Genomic DNA, 18,594 nt, shown 5'->3' on the forward strand with positions numbered 1-18,594 from the left:
GTACAGAAGAAGACCAGGCCAGGGCTATTCACCGTCCTCCTCCGCCCCCCTGGTCCACGCTTGACCATGTCAGAGATGTGCTCCTTAGATCCTGCTCTTGCTTTTCCTGTCTTGTCAATCAGAAATGGCAACCACCTTTTCACTTTGCACTGCCAGTCACAGTCCTGGGTTGTGAGAGTCCCTGCTCTACAATCTAGTTTAAATTGAAAGGAAATGCAGCCGCCCTGGTACCACCGCCCTTGGGGAAGAGCCATAGCTCAATGGAAGAGCATCTGTCTTGCATGCCGAAAGTCTCGTGTTCAGTCCCCGGCAGCATCTTCAGGTAGGACTGGGAATGTCCCCTTCCTGAAACCCTGGACAGCCACTCCCAATAGTCTGGCTGTGCATGAGGCCGCTTCCTGTCTCTCGAATCTAGGGCAGTTGATGCACAGAGCAGAATCTAAGAGTTTTTCTTGGACTGCACCACTTTAGGGTATAGGTTAAAAAACCACAAACCATCCCTCCCAACCCACAGAAAATTTAGCTGTAAGTATAGGGTATTTTGTATATTTAAGGAAAAAAACTTCGCAGAAGGGAAAATAGAAATGGACTGCCTTCAAGTGAATCCTGATTTATGGCAACCCTATGAACAGGGTTTTCATGGTAAGCGGTATTCAGAGGGGGTTTACCATTGTCTCCCTCTGAGGCTGAGAGGCAGTGACTGGCCCAAGGTCACCCAGTGAGCTTTGTGGGGATTCGAACCCTGGTCTCCCAGGTCGTAGTCCAGCACCTTAACCACTACACCACACTGGCTCTCAGCATAAGGGAAGAGTTGGCTTAATATGCTAGTTTTCTATGCAGGGAGTATATATGCAATTTCTCCAGTATCGTGAAATGATTGTGCTGATTGTCTAAATTGTCTTCCTGGATAGGGTGGTGGAAGGGCAGGTAATCTTAAGAACATAAGAAGAGCCTGCTGGATCAGGCCAGTGGCCCATCTAGTCCAGCATCCTGTTCTCACAGTGGCCAACCAGGTGCCTGGGGGAAGCCCAGAATCTTGTTCAGTTCACAACCCAAAGCGGCTCGGGATGAAGGAGGCTGGGGTTAGGGAGTTCCGTTTCTGCCTTTCTGGCAGTTCATTGGTTCTGCTCCAGGGGTGGGGTGGGTGGTCCTTGTTAATGAATATCAGCAATGGGATAAGCTTCCCTGAAAGCCACCTTGTCCGCCAATCTGTACTGATCATCTTCGGTGCTGCAGGGGCTTGCTGTGTTGTCCACCACGGGATGGGAAACCTGTGGGCTCTCCAAGATGTTGGTGGACTACAACTCCCATCATCCCTAACCATTGGCCCTGCTGGAGTCCCAACAGCATCTGGAGGGCCGCAGGTCTCCCACCCCCTCCGGTCTACAGCGCACGCTCAACCCGGTGGTGGCAGGTGCCCCTTTAGCCTGGTAGGGCACCCAAGCAGCAGGTGGAGCCAGAGCCAACAGCAAGCGGAGCCAACTCATTCTGGCTTTCTCCCCATCCTCCTCCCTGCAAGGGAGTTCTGCAAGGGCAGCATTGAAACTGAGGAGGAGGAAGTTGACAGGCAGAGCCACAAACCTGCCTTGAGGCACGATGGCTTGGCTAGGACCAAAGGCAAGCAGGTTTGGAAGGGTAGTGCCCCTCTTGCTCTAACGGACCAGCTCTCAACAAACATAGCCCCCCCCCGGCGTGCAGCCTGGAGTGCATGACCCAAGTGGGTGTACCCGGCCACGTGTCCCAGAATCTCCTCCAGCCCACATCGGGTCTGAGGTAGGCGGCTTTCTGGACAGACGGGTCTGCATGGAGAGTGCTTGTTCTTGAGGAGGAAAGTCTGAAGCCAGGAGGAATCATAGAATAGTAGAGTTGGAAGGGGCCTACGAGGCCATCAAGTCCAACCCCCTGCTTAATGCAGGAATCCAAATCAAAGCATTCCCGAAAGGTGGCTGTCCAGCTGCCTCTTGAAGGCCTCCAGTGCTAGAGAGCCCACCACCTCCCTAGGTCATTGGTACCGCTCTAACAATTAGGAGGTTTTTCCTGATGTTCAGTTGAAATCTGGCTTCCTGCAACTTGAGCCCATTATTCCGTGTCCTGCACTCTGGGACAATCCAGAAGAGATCCTGGCCCTCCTCTGTGTGGCAACCTTTCATGTACTTGAAGGCTTTCCCTGCTTTCCCCACCTCGGAAGAATGCTATAAAGGGAGAGGAAGGAAGCGTTTCCAAGGTGTGGAAAGGAAGGCAAGAAGAAACAGGTTCATGCTGGAGCTGGAGCCAGGCCAAATGTCAGATTGTGCATGCTGGAATGTCCCTCCCGGGAGGAGATGTTGAAGGTTGCTTGGATAAGGAGCTGTCAGGCATGGCCAAAGCAGGCCAAATCTCCCCGCTGGAGGCAGCTGGCGGGGCTGACGTTGAGGCTCTTGCCTGTCTCGCTGTGGTGCTTGGAGCAGGGGGATAGACCTGGAATCCCTGGTTGTGCTTCTGTCAGCACGGACAGGGTCAGGGAGGGATGGGTCATATTGGTAAGTGCCCATGCACTTGCACCCTGCTGTGCAAGAATAGGTGGCTGCTTCCCTACGCAACCTGGCCGTCTTCGTGGGAAGAGGTACCTTGGAAGTGGTCCCTGCCATCCAAAGGAAGTCATCTCACACTTCCCGTTCGGGGACATGGGTGGGGGAGGAGTTGATTTGTATCCTACCCCATCATCCTTCTCTTCCATAGAGCGTTCTCTCTCCTGCACGCACACCCCCTACCTACCTCCTCCTTCAAGGTTCAGCCCTGCTGGAATATTTTTAATGCTAGGAGTCATCCCTAGGATATGTTACAAGTTATTGCCTTTCTCGTACCAATGTTTGTCTGTAATGACCCCCCCTAATGTGCATCCCCTCCAGAAAAGGCTCAGAGCAAACGTTTGACAGAGAAGGAGGGTGGGTTTCTTGATTGCTGTGAGCCTCTTCCCTGTTGTTTCAAGGCAATTGTAAGCACTGCCTCTTGGTGAGCTGAGGGTTAATTCCATGTTGGAGGTGGGAGAGGGTTGAGAAAGGCCTGACCCTTGGCTGTGACCAGTGGGGGCTTTTCTTTTCCCCAGTTTTCAAGCCTATTCTCCCCTCCTCCCTTTTCTAAGAGGACAAAAGGGGCTTTATGAGAATCTGCAGCAGGGAGATGCCAGTGGGGCAGCTTTGGTTAATGCCTTAAATAAACAGAAAAGGGGGCAGGGTGAAGAGAGCTGCATAGGCTTGGGGGGCGGGGGGGTTATCTTCCCAGCTTAGATCAGCCGCTCCTTCCCTCTGAGTTGACAATGGAGCAGAATGTCATTCTTGTGGCCCAGCTGAAAGGATGAGCGAATACAAAGCTGGAGGGGGAAGGATGCATTTGAGGCTTCCATTATTTCCTACTCTCTACAAAGGTGTTTGAAAGGAAGATGGCATTGTCCATCGCAAGTGGAAGTTCTTCTGGACCTTACATCCATTTCTCTAAACCGCCATTTCCTGTCAGAAGGGGAAGGCACTCTGTACATCCCCAGAGACAATTTGCTCCTGGCAGAGTTGTGGTTTTTATCATTTGTTTTCCCCAGGGAGAAAGGCACTCTACATTGGATTATCAGAGACCATTTTCCTCTTGTGTGTGTGTGTGAGAGACAGAGGACATGACTTTCCCTTGCGAGAAAGGCACTCTGCATTAGGTGTAGTGTTAGAATATGCACAGTCATGAACCAAAATTGAAACAATAGTCAAGAAATCAGAAGAAGGCTAGGAGTAGGGAGGGCAGCTATGAGAGAACTAGAAAAGGCCCTGAAATGCAAACATGTATCACTGAACATTAAAGTCAGGATCATTCAGACCATGGTATTCCTAATCCCCATATATGGATGTGCAAGTTGGACAGTGAAAAAAGCGGATAAGAGAAAAATCAACTCATTTGAAATGTGGTGTTGGAGGAGAGTTTTGCGCATACCATGGACCGTGAAAAAGATAAATAATTGGGTGTCAGAACAAATTAAACCAGAACTGTCAGTAGAAGCTAAAATGATGAAACTAAGGTTATCATACTTTAGACACATAATGAGAAGACCTGATTCACTAGAAAAGACAATAATGCTGGGAAAAACAGCAGGGAGTAGAAAAAGAGGAAAGCCAAACAAGAGATGGATTGATTCCGTAAAAGAAGCCACAGACCTGAACTTACAAGATCTGAACAGGGTGGTTCACAACAGATGCTCTTGGAGGTCACTGATTCATAGGGTTGCCATAAGTTGTAATCGACTTGAAGGCGCATAACAACAAACAGAATATGCAATCCAGTTGGGGAGCTGCATTCGACTTACTGTATCTGGAGTCGGATTTATGTCCTGGAGAGGTTCCCAGAGCTGAATGGCTATGCACTGGGTACCATGACCTGTGTTTTGTTTTAATGACTTATTATCGGATCACATGAAGGGATGCAGATTAAAGAGCCCATTTTAGAGAGTCAGAAATGGCTTTCATGGGGGGAGGGGCTGGAGAATTTGCACCAGCTCGTTTTCTTTTATGAGTGATGAGGCTTCTTTATACATGATACTAGAAGCATCCTCAGGGCTTCTCTCATGTGCACTAGAAAGAATAATGTCTTTTTTTTACTGTGTTCACAAGACACTATAAAGCACCTCTGACTGCTCATGTTTATGTCATGCGTAACTGCAGGACCAACTGCAAGAACTACGCCAAATCTATATTTAAATTGCAACAAATTCTAAAGAGCAGGCAACGTGACCCTCATTTTATATTTGAAATCCCAGAGGGCATGATGATGGTGGGGGTAGTAGTGTTTTGAGATTTCTTACCTCACAGGAAGGTCCCTGGTCAGGTTACAACAATGTAAAAAAGCAAGATTAAAACCAGTAAAATCAAATTTAAAATTAGAAAAGTAAAGTGGACCCTAGAAATCTAGATCTCATGTGTCAAAGGGCAAGGTAAAGGGGTGCGTCTTCAGCATGCAATGAAAGCTATACAATGAAGGTACCACATGCATCTCTGTGGGGAAGGCATTCCACAGGTTAAAGGCCATCCCCGAACTTCTAAGGGCAGCCAAACTACCCAGAGGGGCCCCTCTATTGATCCTCAACTCCAGAGAGGGTCTGTAAGGAAGGAGGTGGTCTTTCCATATTTGGGGCCTAAGACATTTAGGGCTTTAAACACTGATGTTAGTCTGTTGCAAAAGACCCCACCAAAGTCTTATTGGGCTAACAGATTTATTTGAGGCATAAGCTTTTGTGGACCAGAGACCATTTCATGAGATGCACAAATGTTTCTGCCACAATAAATCTCTTAGCTTTTAAGGTGCTACAAGACTTGGCTGGTTTCCCGTTTAAAATGCAAGCATAGTGCAGGAGCCGATTTAAATATCCGTGCTAAAAACAAGTTCTAAGAGTTATCTGCAGGAGGGAGGGTTGCCTTTACTGGTGGTAGCCCACAGCGGGAGACTGCATCCTGTCTCTGGCTTAAGACTCTCTTTACAGTATGTGTGAGGGAAGTTTGTAAGTAATGAGCAGGATAGGACACCCGCAGGCAGTATGTTAAGGATCAGTAAGGAATGTGCAGAGTTACAGGGATGCACTTTACTGGGGTCGGCTATTGTCGCCAGAGAAGGAGTGTGCGTCTGAGTGACAAAAAGCTCTACGTCAAGAGGAATTAATCAGGAGAATTGGGAGCTTAATTTTAGAGCGGGATGGAAGGTATAAAAGTGGATAAAAAGAATACCTCTGACTGGGCTGAATTAGGTGAGATGAATAAGTGTGCAGGCTTTGGCATTTCACAGAACTGTTCATCAACCAGAATTAAAAGATGACCTCTCCCTTTACTGTCTCCCACACTTAAAAAAAACCAGCTTGCAAACTCTTTTTCCTTCTGTTGCTTCGGAAGGTGCCAAGCGCATTGATGGCAACCGATAAGGAATAAACAGGCAGAACAACGGTCATTCTCTAGCTGTGTGTGTATACAGGAAGATACCGAGATAGATATGAGATCAGTCAATCAAAGATTTATTGTTTAATCAGTTAGGTTATTACAAGACTTCATTGCTACTGTAAGTAGATAAAATCAAGAATTAAACTGAACCCAAAGCAAAAACAAAACAAAACAGACAAACAAGCAGGGTGCATGTAGGAAGCCCATCTTTCTGAAGGGTTATCTTAATATAAAGATGCCCAGTTTGACAGCGTATGGCATTTGCTGTGATAAATTCATTAGACAAATTCATGGAGGACAGGGCTATCAATGGCTACTAGCCGTGATGGCTGTGCTCTGCCACCCTAGTCAGAGGCAGCATGCTTCTGAAAACCAGTTGCCGGAAGCCTCAGGAGGGGAGAGTGTTCTTGCACTCGGGTCCTGCTTGCGGGCTTCCCCCAGGCACCTGGTTGGCCACTGTGAGAACAGGATGCTGGACTAGATGGGCCACTGGCCTGATCCAGCAGGCTCTTTTTATGTTCTTATAAGATTAGACTTATGTTCTTAAATGTTATATGTTATTGTTTTTTTAGCAAACAAACATGAAAAAGCAACAGTACAGTTAACATGGTACAAGTCCTCAGGATGTTTCACATGCTGTACTGAGGTCACATACAAAGTCAAACTAATATTCTCAACATATATGTGTTGCTACAGCACATTTTGAAAATGTGAATACTGTATAATAAATTTTTCTCAGTTGAGGCAAATTATTTTAACAATGTCCTAATTGGTCCAAGCTCTGTCCAACAACAGTTTGATTAGTTTCTTCCTGAGAGTGCTATAAGGATATTGAGTCAACTCAGGCTGCCATCCTATATCCACATTCCTGGGAGTAGGATCAATTAAGCTCAGTGGTACCTATTTCTTAACAACTGGGGGAAGGGGTTTAGTTTTAATTAGGGTTGGCAATTTTGCAACCAACCTTAGTTGCTGTGTTTATGTGGTGGTTATGTGGTGGTGTGAGAGCCAGTATGGTGTAGCGTTTAGAGTGTTGGACTAGGACCTGGATGGCCAGGGTTCAAATCCCTACTCAGCCATGAAGCTTGCTGCGTGATGTTGGGGCCAGTCACTCTCTTTCTGCCTAGCCTACCTCACAGGGTTGTCGTGAGGATAAAATGGAGAGGATGGAGAACCATGTGTGCTACCTTGAGCTCCTTGGAGGAAAGGCGGGGTATCAATGTAATAAGTAAATAAAATTTAAAACGTTACTAATCCTTGCAACTCAAGCTGCTGCTGCAAGCAACAGCGCAGAAGGCCACTTTCAAAGTTGGCAACCCCCTTTTTAATCGTTGCTCTATCTTGGGACTGTCCCTCAAAGGCCCAATTGTTGACTGATTAGGGGGGAGGGCTGCCCTACCCCATGGAATGATTCCTAGAGTGGAAGGGGGGTCTTGTAAGCCATAGATCTTGACCTCCCCTCAATTCTGGTGATCCAGAGCCAAGGGAGGGCTCTCCCAGCCTCTGCTTGGAGACCCCCAGTCAGGGAGTGCTGCCCATCCCCTATCTTGGGTGAAAGCAGATGATCAAAGCTGGGTCTTTCCTTCTTTAAAAATTGCAACTGGAAAAAAGAAAGGAAGGAAGAAAAAGGTGAGCGGGGCCCTTGTGCCGCGTGCTTTCCGTCTGCCTCCAGGCCTTGGCGAGGCCGGCGCTTATTTCACCCACCAGGGGCTCACTGATTTCAGCCAGGCAAGCGACGAGATGCAGGTTGCATGGCAGGGAAGGCGCGGCCATCCGGATGTGGGCCAGCCTGCGACCCCTCCTCTGGCCGTTGGCCATTTTGGAGCCCAGCAGCGTTTGGAGGACCGCCCTTGAAGCCGAGTGGAGCCCACCGGGGCCCTCGGACTCCGGAGACTGGGGTTGGGCGGGAAGGGAAACCGGTGGCCCTCTGGAGGTCGGGGGACCCCAGCAACCTCTGGCCTAGCAAAGGGGGCTGCTGCTGGCCTTGTGGGCTCCCACGACTTTGTCTGACCAGGTGGCCTGAAGCATTTGCCTCCACCCCACAGAGCTGTTCCTCCTCAGACACCCTTGCAGGCAGAAGGGCCCTGGCTCGGGGGCAGAGCAGCTGCTCCGCGTGCAGAAGCCCCCCCCCAATCTTTGGCTAGAGCCAGGGGTGTAGGCGTCCAGGGTCTCGGGGGTCTTAGACACCTTACTTTTTTGGGGAGCAGGGTCCCTATATCTCCAGTTCCTATGAGCCAATCAGCCTGAAAAGGGAATGTGTTAGCCACTGAGAAGAGTCTTCTAACATGCTTCCTTGTCCTTTTCTGCTGATTAGAGCCAATCAGAGTGAAAGGAGGGGAGTCAAACACTGACAAGGCTCTTCTCAGTAGCGAACACTCTCCTCTTTCATGTGTATTGGTTCCTAGGCATTATCAATGATCTTATTCTCAACTCCACAGCAAAAAAACAGGGAGGGGGCATGGCTATGATTAACATGAAGGGACCCTGCACTTCTGAATTTGCCACTACACTACTACCTATGAGCCAATCAGCCTGAAAGGGGAATGTGTTAGCCACTGAGAAGACTCTTCTCAGTAGCTAACACTCTCCCCTTTCGTGCTGATTGGCTCCTAGGGATATCTGTTCTGGGAGAAGGCATTAACAAGGATGGCATTCTCAACCCCATAGCAAAAAAAGCTGTGACTAAATTTGCCAAACGTTACTGGCTAGAGCCTGAAAACACTCCTGGTCTGAGACCTGGACAGCCGCTGCCAGTCAGTGTAGGCAAGACTGAGCCAGATGGACCCATGGCCTCGGTAGAAGGCCAGCTTCCTCCGTGCCTGTTCCTCTCAAGGACCGTGAGGACTGGGCGCTTACTTTAGTTTTAGATGAAAACCCGTACTTCAGCGGCAGAGCCCCCGCTTTGCTGGCACCAGCTCCAAGGAGGGCTGGGGCCCTCCCTCGCCTGCAACCCTGGAGAGCCGCTGCCAGCCAGTGCAGACATTACCGAGCTAGATGGTCCGATGATCTGATTCGGTAGGAAGCCGCTTCCTTCGTGCCTTCTGCCCTGGCGGCAGCAGCTCGGGGCCCCATCCATCCGTCCATCCCACCCCTTGGCAGGGCACAAGAAGCCGCAGCCCCCCGCCCCCCTTGGAAGCCCCGGCTGCCTGCCTGGAGGGTCGGGAAAAGAAGCTGCCGCTGCCCTCGCCACCGCCTTTGCTCAGCCACAGCCGGCAAAGGGGCCTGGGCGGCGGCGGCAAGCACACAGCCACACCCCCGGCGCGCATGATGTCAGCCAGCCCCGCCGAGCCGAGCTGAGCCGAGCGCAGCCGCCGCCGCTGCCGCTCCTAGACCCAGCTGGGCTCCCCGACGAGGAGGCAGCGGCGAGGGCGTGGGGCTGCCGGGCGAGCGGCAGCACCAGCACGCTCCGGCTCCTCGGGCGGCGTGGCCTGGCCCTGGTTCCTGGCTCCTTGATGCCCGGCGCTGCGCGGCGCGCCAGGGGCTCCCTTTCCCTGCGCTGGGGGCCGGCCGGGGCGGAGAGGCAAGTGGCCCGCTCCTCGCCCGCTCCTCGCCGCCGCCACGATGAGGCTGAGGACCCCTGGCATTGTCTGCACCCTCCTCCTCCTGCTCCTGCTGCACAAGAGGCCCCAGGTGAGACCGCCCGCCCGCTTCGGCCGAGCCCTGTCTTCGGGCCAAGGCGCCCCTGCGCCGCGCAACGTGCCCGTCTGGGCTGCGCCCCGAAGAGGAAACTTGGCAAGGGGGGGACTAGCCTCCCGAGAGGCTCTCCGGACGCTGGCTCTTGGGGCGGCGCCGGGGGCTTGCAGTTACTTCAGGGAAGGGGATCGGGGGCGGCACGCAGCCCGGGCGGAGGGGGGGCAGATGCCAACTTTTCATGGCATCCCAAGCTAGCCGAGCCCTCGTCTGCCCCGACATTCGCACCTGGGGCGTTGGGCTCTGCGATCTCTTTGGGGGAAGTTTTTTCCGGGGGGAGGTAGTCTCTGCCCCCCTTTCCTCTCTGTAGGGAATGCTCTGGCCAGGGATCAAAGCGCACCTTTGCGCTCAGCCCCTGGGGCAGCGGCGCATGGGCATGGCTGAACATCGGGCTGGCTGGCGTGCGCCTGTCTCTCTTTTGCCCGGATATGACCCACCCCCGCCCTGAGGCTCTCAGCCCCAAGCAAAGCTGAACATGGCACCTCAGGACCACCACCCCCGCTGCCAACATCGAAGGCCACTTGCCCTCCCGCCCTGGTATGGAAAGAGGATCCCCTTCTGACAGAAGGATGTCTTCTGCCGTGGGCGATCTAGGTGTGGTGGCTTCCCTGCCCAGCAAGCCACAGGCTGGTGAACATCAGTAGGGCAGGCAGAGAGGTGGTCTTCCTCTGAGTAATGCCTGCTTGTTGGACAGGCTAGGAGCTCATTTTGTGTCTTGGAACCAGAGGGTACTGCAAGGGGTGGGGAGGGAGGGCGGAGGATTTTTATGGGGTGAGGATTGAACCGGGAAAGAGGTGGCACTCATAGGGGGAACTTTCTTGGGGCTTGGATGAGAGACTGGAATCCTAAATACACTTACTAGAGAGTAAGCTCCATTGGGGGCTGGCTTTTGAGTATACATGTGCAGGATTAGGCTGGGGGGAGTGGCATTAGTGCACCAAAAGCTTGCCTAATATACCGTTGAACAACAACCTCCCTGCCCCCTAACGAAGCCTGGGAATTGCAGGTTTTATTGTTGTGCAGGTTATTATTATTATTGCAGGTTATTTATTGTGGCGTAGTGGTTAGAGTGCTGGACTACGACCTGGGAGACCAGGGTTCAAATCCCCACACAGCCATGAAGCCCACTGGGTGACCTTGGGCCAGTCACTCCCTCTCAGCCTCAGAGGAAGGCAATGGTAAACCCCCTCTGAATACCGCTTACCATGAAAACCCTATTCATAGGGCCACCATAGGTTGGAATCAACTTGAAGGCAGTCCATTTCCATTTTCCATTTTAAAGGGGGAGCTAGATTTCTCTGTTAGAGCTTCTCCCAGCCCCCCCTTCCCATTACAAAACTACAGTTCCCAGAGTTCCCGGTCCCTGAGGAGGAAACCTGGTTAAACTGGTTAAGTCTGTAGTGTGGATGCATATTTGGTGTTGAACCAGCTGCAGCCCTTGGGGTGTCTTTGGTAGTGTATCCGCCCCTGCTGTGCTGGCTTGAGTCTGTAACTGGGGAGGGGCGCCTCTTTTGTTTGAGGGAGCCTTATAAAGGCAAGGCCTTAATCAGAGCCTCAAGAACCCCCCCATCAAAGATGGCAGCCTAGGAACCTCCGCGAAACTCATGTGACCTCCCTGTGTTGTCCCCCCCGGGGTGTGAAGAGGGTGTGGGATCTTGCTTGGCTTCTCAACAAAAGCTGCTGCAGTGTGGTAGGCCACTGTTGCTGTGCTCCACCCCAGAGGCAGCTGCATCTCTGGACTGGGAGGAAAGTGATCACCCCACTCCAGAGGCAATTTCACGTCATGACTGGAGCATGCTCACTTCAGGACTGCCAGCACCTCAAATGTCAGAGCAGGTTAGAGAAGGTTTGGATAAACAGCTGGTCCTGCTGCGAGGCGTCGCTCTCAGGCAGTGAGGTTTGGGTGCAATTAAGAGGCGAAGACAGATCTGATAGATGGTGGCCCAACCCACCGATACGTTTTTCTGTACAAGCCTCTGTGGGTGGGATCCAATTTTTACTCAGAGTAGACCCACTGAAATTAATTTCAGCGGGTCTTTTCCAGGCAAATGTTAATTGAATACCACCCATTGAAAAGAATGGGAAATGCGCAACACAGCAGCACATAAGAAGGACCCTGTGGCTGGATCAGGGTACAAGGGACCCATGTAGTCCAACATCCCATTTTCACAGTGGCCAACCATATGCCCATATGGAAAGTCCACAAGCGGATCTGAGCACGTCTCCCATTCAAAACGTGCAAGAGCACATGCATGTCTCCCATTTGCTTCAGTGGATCGGCCCTCATATCTCTTAGCAAGATGGCAGGACGCTCTCTGGGCTTTCCCACCTTGGGCATCAGCTGCTGGGACCGCGATTTCCATGTTCAGACATGAAACAAAGGATAGCTGCGTGTGCGTGTTTTGAGAAATGCATTGTTTATAATCGCCACGAAGCGTCAATGTTTCTGAGGCTGCAGAGTTCTGTGGGGCAGGCCTGGGGAGGGTGGGCTGGGTCTGGGGGCTGCGATCCATTCTGGGTGCTGGGATTTGGCAGCTGTGCCACCATAACTGCTACACATCTGGCTCAAAGGGCAGGCAGAACAACCTCCCAGCAGGCCCCTCAGCAAAACAGGAGTGCAGAGGTGAAATCCTGCCTGCAATGATTCCAGTAAAGCCCTGGATCTCTTGGGGAAGATGGATTTCCTCATTGGGGTGGGGCAGGGGAGAGCGGATCTTGCCTCCCCAGTTATGAACATTGAAGGCGGTAGGAGACGGATCAACCTTTCCTCCCCTCCCTTGACCTGAACAGGCATCTGTTTCCCTTGCATCCAAGACAGACACTCTTAGCCAATGGTTCATAAGTGGGGATATCAGAGAGAGATTAAATTCTGGGGTTCGAGCCTCTCACACACAAAGCAGAAATCACGTCCCTAGACTTGCCTGCTCTTGGCCCAAGATAAAGGCTAATTGTGAATCAGGACGCAACCCCTGAACCTTTTTTTTTTTTAATGTATTTATTAAATTTATATCCTGCCCTTCCTCCTAGAAGGAGCCCAGGGCGGCAGACAAAAACATTAAAAGCACTTGAAAACATCTTGAAAACAAAAGACTTCAAAACATATTTAAAAACATATTTTGAGTGCCAGGGCTCACTGCTTATGTGAAATGCATAATAATGGCAAGGGTGTCTCTGGACATATACAGGGTGCATTTTTTTAGCCACAGCCACAGCCATCCATTCAACATTACTGGGTAGCGATTCAAGAGCAAGAAGGGGAAATTTTCATGCCAGTTTGAGCTTTGCCTCTTCCTTTTATCTGTATGTTTTATTGGATGCCTTTGAGCATGTGCAGAGAGAAGTTCCTTCACCAGCAAGTACTCAAACAGAAAGACTAGGTGCTGCTGGAAGTTGCTGCTGTGTGCAAGATCTGTGTGATTGTGACTGGAACTCTTGTGTGGGCTACTCTTCAGTGAAGGGGCATCTCTCTGCACATGCTCAGGGACCTCAAAACCCTACCTGCTTTGGTGGCTGTGGGTAGGAAACTGCACTCTACCCTTTCCATTATTATGCACTTCACTACTGAGCCCTGGCACTCAAAACAGCTTCCAGCACTCTGGGTGTGTGTTAAAATCCCCAACAAGCCCGTACAATGGGAGGGAGGAGGGAGGGCAACAGCTCCTTTGAAAACACAAAGTGAAAAATGCATTTCCTGCTGGCTGCTGTTGGCATCAGAGTGCTGGATTTGGTGGACCTTTTTGGTCCGATCCTGCAGGGCTCTTCTTAACGCAGCTGCAATTGCAATCACACGGGGGGGGGGGAATTCTGATGCCACTTTTTCCTGTGCCTCTTCCAGGCCTCGCATTCCACTCGCCTCTCTCTCTGCTCTGCCCCTCCAGGTCTCTGAAGCAGCGGGCACCTTTGAGCTCCACCTCCTCTTTGTCCGCAACGAGAAGGGGGTGCTGGCTGACGGCCGGTGCTGCCGCGGGGGGCTGGATCCCCCTTGCCCCGTGGCGGAGCAATGCCACACGTTCTTCCGGGTCTGCCTGAAGGAATACCAGCTGCGGGCACTCCCAGGAGGGCCATGCGTCTTGGGTGCTGCCACCACGCCCATCCTAGGGGGCAATGTCTTCTCCACCAGTCACCGGAAGCGCACAGACCGTACTGGGAAGGCGGTGGTCCCTTTCGACTTTGCCTGGCCGGTAAGGAGCTGACTTGTCTTGCGGGGGGGGGGGGTTAGTCTGGCAATAGCGTTTATGAACGCTTCCAAAAGTAAGTGCTGCAGCAGATGCCTGCAGGGCTGGCTAAGAATGCTCAGTGGTGATGGGGAATGGCATTCTGCACCTGCCAGAGGGCCGGCTTCACCTGTGCCAGTGCTGAACCGTACTTTCCTGTGATTCTCGCCACTAGGCAACATTCCCCTCCTAGAGCTGGGAATAGAACGAACAGTTTTGGAAGCAATTTTCCTTTTACTGGGAAGGGACAAAACTTCATTCCAGATGAGCTCTCCAATTCCAAGCCCCAACCCCTCGCCTCCACTCTGCCATCACTCTGCAAGGAGGAGAGGAGATGCGGGAAAAGAGAGAAATGCCTTGATTAAGTGAAGCCAGTATGCAAGCTTTAAAGCTTCACAAAACGCTTTGTCACATTGCATCAGGTGTAATGTGGAGTACAGAGGTCAGTGAAACCTGGAAGGTTTCCTTCTCCCCGCTGCCTAAGTCCTTCCAATTGCATATCATTTCCTCCCCACCCCGCAGATCTCCTCCTCTTAAAGGGTTGGGGGGGGCAGGGTCTACCCTCTGAGATCGGAGCCAGCTTCTTTCTCCCAGAGTGGGACCCAGATGCTCTGGGCGGGAGAGCAGGAGTGGAAGAAAGCCAGAGGGAAGGAGAGCCAGATGGACTTTTGCTTGCACACTCTTTTCCCCTGGGGCAACTGAGGCAGAGGCTGCATCTTGCTCAACCTATAAAATGGGCAAGACAGCTTCTGTATAAACTGGCTGCGTTAGTGATTTATTGATTTCCGGAGCTTTTATCTGCGTCTCACACATGCCAAAGACATGGAGACAGTGTGTGTGTGTCTGTCCAATTTCCTTATTCTAATTAATTAGGCCGCTGATGATATTCTCCCAGTGGGAACCGGGATAAGCACCTGAACAGCAAGAAACTGCCTGAGCAGCTGGAAATCACTGGGCCCTGGCTCAGCAGCAGAGCATTTGCTTTGCGTGCAGAAGATCCCAGGTTCAGTCCCCGGCATCTCCAGATGGGGCTGGGCAAGGCTTCCTGCCTGAAACACTGGACAGTCGCTGCCAGTAGTGTAGACAGTACTGAGCTAAATGGACCAATGATCTGATTCTGTATAAGGCAAAGTCCCATGTTCCCTTGCCTTCAAATGCCCACAGGAGGCGGATAGACTTGGCTCTAGCATCAGAATCCCCAGGAGCTGGGGGCACTCCTGTACCTTTTAGCGTGGCTTCGACAGGAGAATTCTTCCAAGTGTCGCTTCTCCACTCACTGTAACGCAGGGAGGAGAAAAGCTGCATCATGGCAACCGTTCTCTGTCCAAGCCGCTCTTCAAGACGCAAGAGCCCTCCCACAGTCTGGATCTGGCAACCCTCGTTTTCCCAGTGAGAGGTTCTTCCGCCCCCGTTGCAGAACTGCAAACAGTTGCCGGGGGGGGGGGGAGAGGGAAACGCCTTACTCCTTCCCCACCCACGCACCCCCTTTTGCCTCTTCCTTTCAAATTCTGTTTTTGAAAGGGCCAAAGGGCGGAACCTGGGCCTTGTCCTAGCTTTCCATCATCTCAGCTGGTGCAGCTCTCCATAGTCCGGAGCGTGCGCAAACCTCTCCTCTGGCCCTGGGAAAGGTCACTGAGCACAGGTGACCTTTGATCCTGTGGGGCCCGCCCCGGATGCCTTTTCCCACTGAAAGGGCACGCCGGCTAAGTGTGTGGGCTACTTTGGCTCTGCATTTAAAAAACACACACGCTTGAATTAGTTTGCATGTGTTTGGTTGCTCCACCCATCTGCCTTTCCCTCTCAGAGTAGATTGGGGAAACTGCTTTGGAAATACCTAGCTGTGGCCAGGGTTGTGCTGAGGGTCTGCCGCCCCAAAGAAGGCGGGTGCCAGCACCTGGCTGCCTTGGGCATTTGTTAGGGACTCAGCAGCCTACCTTGGGGACCCCTTTCATTTTTTTATTTCCTAGCCTGGCATTCTGCAGGAAGGTGGAGTCTAGCTGCCATCTTAATTTCCCACAGCGCCCCTGACGTAGCATTGCTCTGGGGTGTTGTGGGAAATTTAAGTAGTGACTAGACCCAGCCTTGTGGGGCTGCTTGGAACACTGCCCCTGCTGCCCACTGTCGGGGGGGGCACCAGAGTCCCCATCTGCCCCAAGCACAAACATACCTAAATTCTGTCATTACAGGGGTGAAAACAGGGACCTGCTTGTAGATGTCATTTTTCAAGCCAGCAATCCCTTTCTGACAGGTCCCCCCAGCAAATTGCCAAAGGCACCCCTCTGCCTTCAGTACCCCATATTAATTTACTCTGCAAATGTTGGGTCTTCCACTGGTTTAAAAGCCAAGAGGGTGACAAGGTGGTCACTTCACGCAGCACCAAAAAGAGGAAATTCATCATAAAAAAAATTACATAATATTTGCACCACTAACTTTTATATATCGCTGCAAATTTAGAAATATTATGATTTTAAACAGAGTCAGTGTGATGTAGTGGTTAAAGTGTTGGACTAGGACCTGGGAGACCAGGGTTCAAATCCTCATTCTGCCATGAACCACACTGAGTGACCTTGGGCCAGTCGCTGCCTCTCAGCCTAACCTACCTCACAGGGTTGTTGTGGGGATTAAATTAGGAGAGGGAGAACCATGTATGCCACTTTGAGCTCCTTGGAGAAAAAGTGGGAAATAAATGCAATAATAAATAAATAAATAGAAATACAGTCCATCTCCCCATAGTGGGGAAGACTGTGACCGTCTGCTCTCCAGGTGCTGCTACCTGTTGATAGGCAGCTTAAGAACATAAGAACATAAGAAGAGCCTGCTGGATCAGGCCAGTGGCCCATCTAGTCCAGCATCCTGTTCTCACAGTGGCCAACCAGGTGCCTGGGGCTTAAGGGCCCTTCCACAGCTCTGTCCCTTTTTAGGCAAAATGCAATCTCTTCCCCCTGCCCAAGACAGCAATCCTATACCCTCTTACCTGAGAATAAGTCCCATTGAACTTGATGGGACTTACTTCTGAGTAAACATGCATAACATTGCACTGTTCATCATGAATCCCCGGGGGTGGGGAATCAGACAAGTCACCTCAAGCCCAAAATCCTACCCCCCTGCCCAAATCCCCAGGATTTTGTGTAGGAAGCAGCAATAGGTACATTGGTATCAAAGCAATACATGTTTGTAGGGTAGGTATGTCCTGTGACCCAGAGCCAGGGCTGGGCTCAGCAAGGTCTCATAAAGGTGAGCATCTCCTAAGCATGTGCAAAGTGCTGTATCCTCCAGACTGAATAGCCACCACTCTGGCCTACGTCCTCTAAAGGGTTGTGTGTTGGGATCTGGAAATGGACTTGCTGAAAGGCTGGCTCACAACGCCAGATCTCTGTGCGCAGCAGGAAGGTTATTCCGTAATGGGGTTGTTTCTCTCCATGGGGATTTCCACTGCTGGGAGGGCAAGGCAGGGTTGCGGTTCCTCCAACAACCCCCCCACTCCCCTCCATGTCAGCTCCTTGTGTTATTTAGCCCATCCCTGGGGGTGGGGGGAAGGGCAGGGAAGAGGTGAGATGTGAAGATAAATAACTTAATTAAAGTCTCTCTCCTTAATTGATGCCAAGTCACTTCCCTCCCCGAGGAGTGTGTTTCCTCCTCCCCACATAATGACTTAATTTTTCATAGCGCTTTGGATCTGTTATGCGGCTCTGTTGATAGGGACCTGGTCAGGTTTTGTGACCAGGGTCTTCCACAAGCCGGGCACTCCTCTAGGCGAGGCCCACGGCACCCAAATCCTCCCGCGAGTGTTTTTAAGACAGAGGTGTCAGGACTGCTTGTCTCCCTGGAAGCTGCCTCCTCTAACCCTTTAGCTCTAGCTGAGTTTCCTTGGAGGTGGCGAAAAGGCGCTCTGTGCATGCTTGGGTAGTCTAGGACGGAGCGTTGGTATTTGGCAATATTTCTCCTTAGTATTCCGAATATATTCAGGGTGTTAAACCAGGGGACAGATTGAACTTCAGCATAAATCTTTATTTGTTACATCCCTCACACACAAACACATGCGTGCACTGTTAAAAATGTGAGGGGACGTACATGAGAAGAGCCTGCTGGATGAGGCCAGTGGCCCTCCTAGCCCAGCATCCTGTTCTCACAGTGGCCAACCAGATGCCCCGATGGGAAGCCTGCAAGCCGGACCTGAGCGCAAGAGCCCTCTCCCCCTTGAATCATGATTCCCAGCGACTGGAGTTCAGACACATACCTCTGCCTCCGACATTCAAGGGAGAACATAGCCACTGTGGCCAGTACTCGTTGAGAGCCTTGCCCTCCATGAATTTGTCTAACCTTCTTTTAAAGCCATCCAGATTGGTGGCCGCCAGTGCCGCTCGTGAGATCGAACGCTGTCGTTTAACGATGTGCTGTGTGAAAAGTCCTTTCTTTTGTCTGTCCTGAATCTCCCAACGTTCATGAGAACATTTTTCAGGAAATCACACCCTGTGACTAGGAAGCTCTTCCTGACGCTTTAGGGGGCCGCCCTGTGCCAGCTCAATAATGAGTTTGGCCTCGGGTCCAGCTCCCCCACCCTCACCCCAGTGAAAAGAAGCAGGACGTCCCTTGCTGGGGGTCAGACAGACCGTTAGTTCTGAAGCAGAGACAAGGAACCCGTCCAGATGTTGCTCTATGCCAGCTCCCATTGTCCCTAACCATTGGCCTGGCTGGCTGCAGCAGCTGATGGGAGGTGGAGTCCAACAGCATTGGTGGGGGGAGGCTACAGG

General features: G+C 51.5%; 1 protein-coding gene across 1 annotated transcript in view; it reads left to right on the forward strand.

Annotated features, from left to right (window-relative positions):
• Positions 1 to 9,261: 9,261 nt before the first annotated feature.
• Positions 9,262 to 18,594, forward strand: part of LOC133370681 (protein jagged-1b-like) — a 33,925-nt gene continuing 24,592 nt past the window's right edge. Inside the window, exons 1-2 of the mRNA XM_061597325.1 lie at positions 9,262 to 9,569; positions 13,508 to 13,810. Of these exons, the coding sequence (XP_061453309.1) occupies positions 9,501 to 9,569; positions 13,508 to 13,810 (372 nt within the window). The 5' untranslated portion in view covers positions 9,262 to 9,500. The remainder of the gene's footprint in view (positions 9,570 to 13,507; positions 13,811 to 18,594) is intronic.

This window comes from Rhineura floridana, chromosome 15 (genome assembly GCF_030035675.1).
Source record: "Rhineura floridana isolate rRhiFlo1 chromosome 15, rRhiFlo1.hap2, whole genome shotgun sequence".
NCBI classification, from domain to species: Eukaryota; Metazoa; Chordata; class Lepidosauria; order Squamata; family Rhineuridae; genus Rhineura; species Rhineura floridana.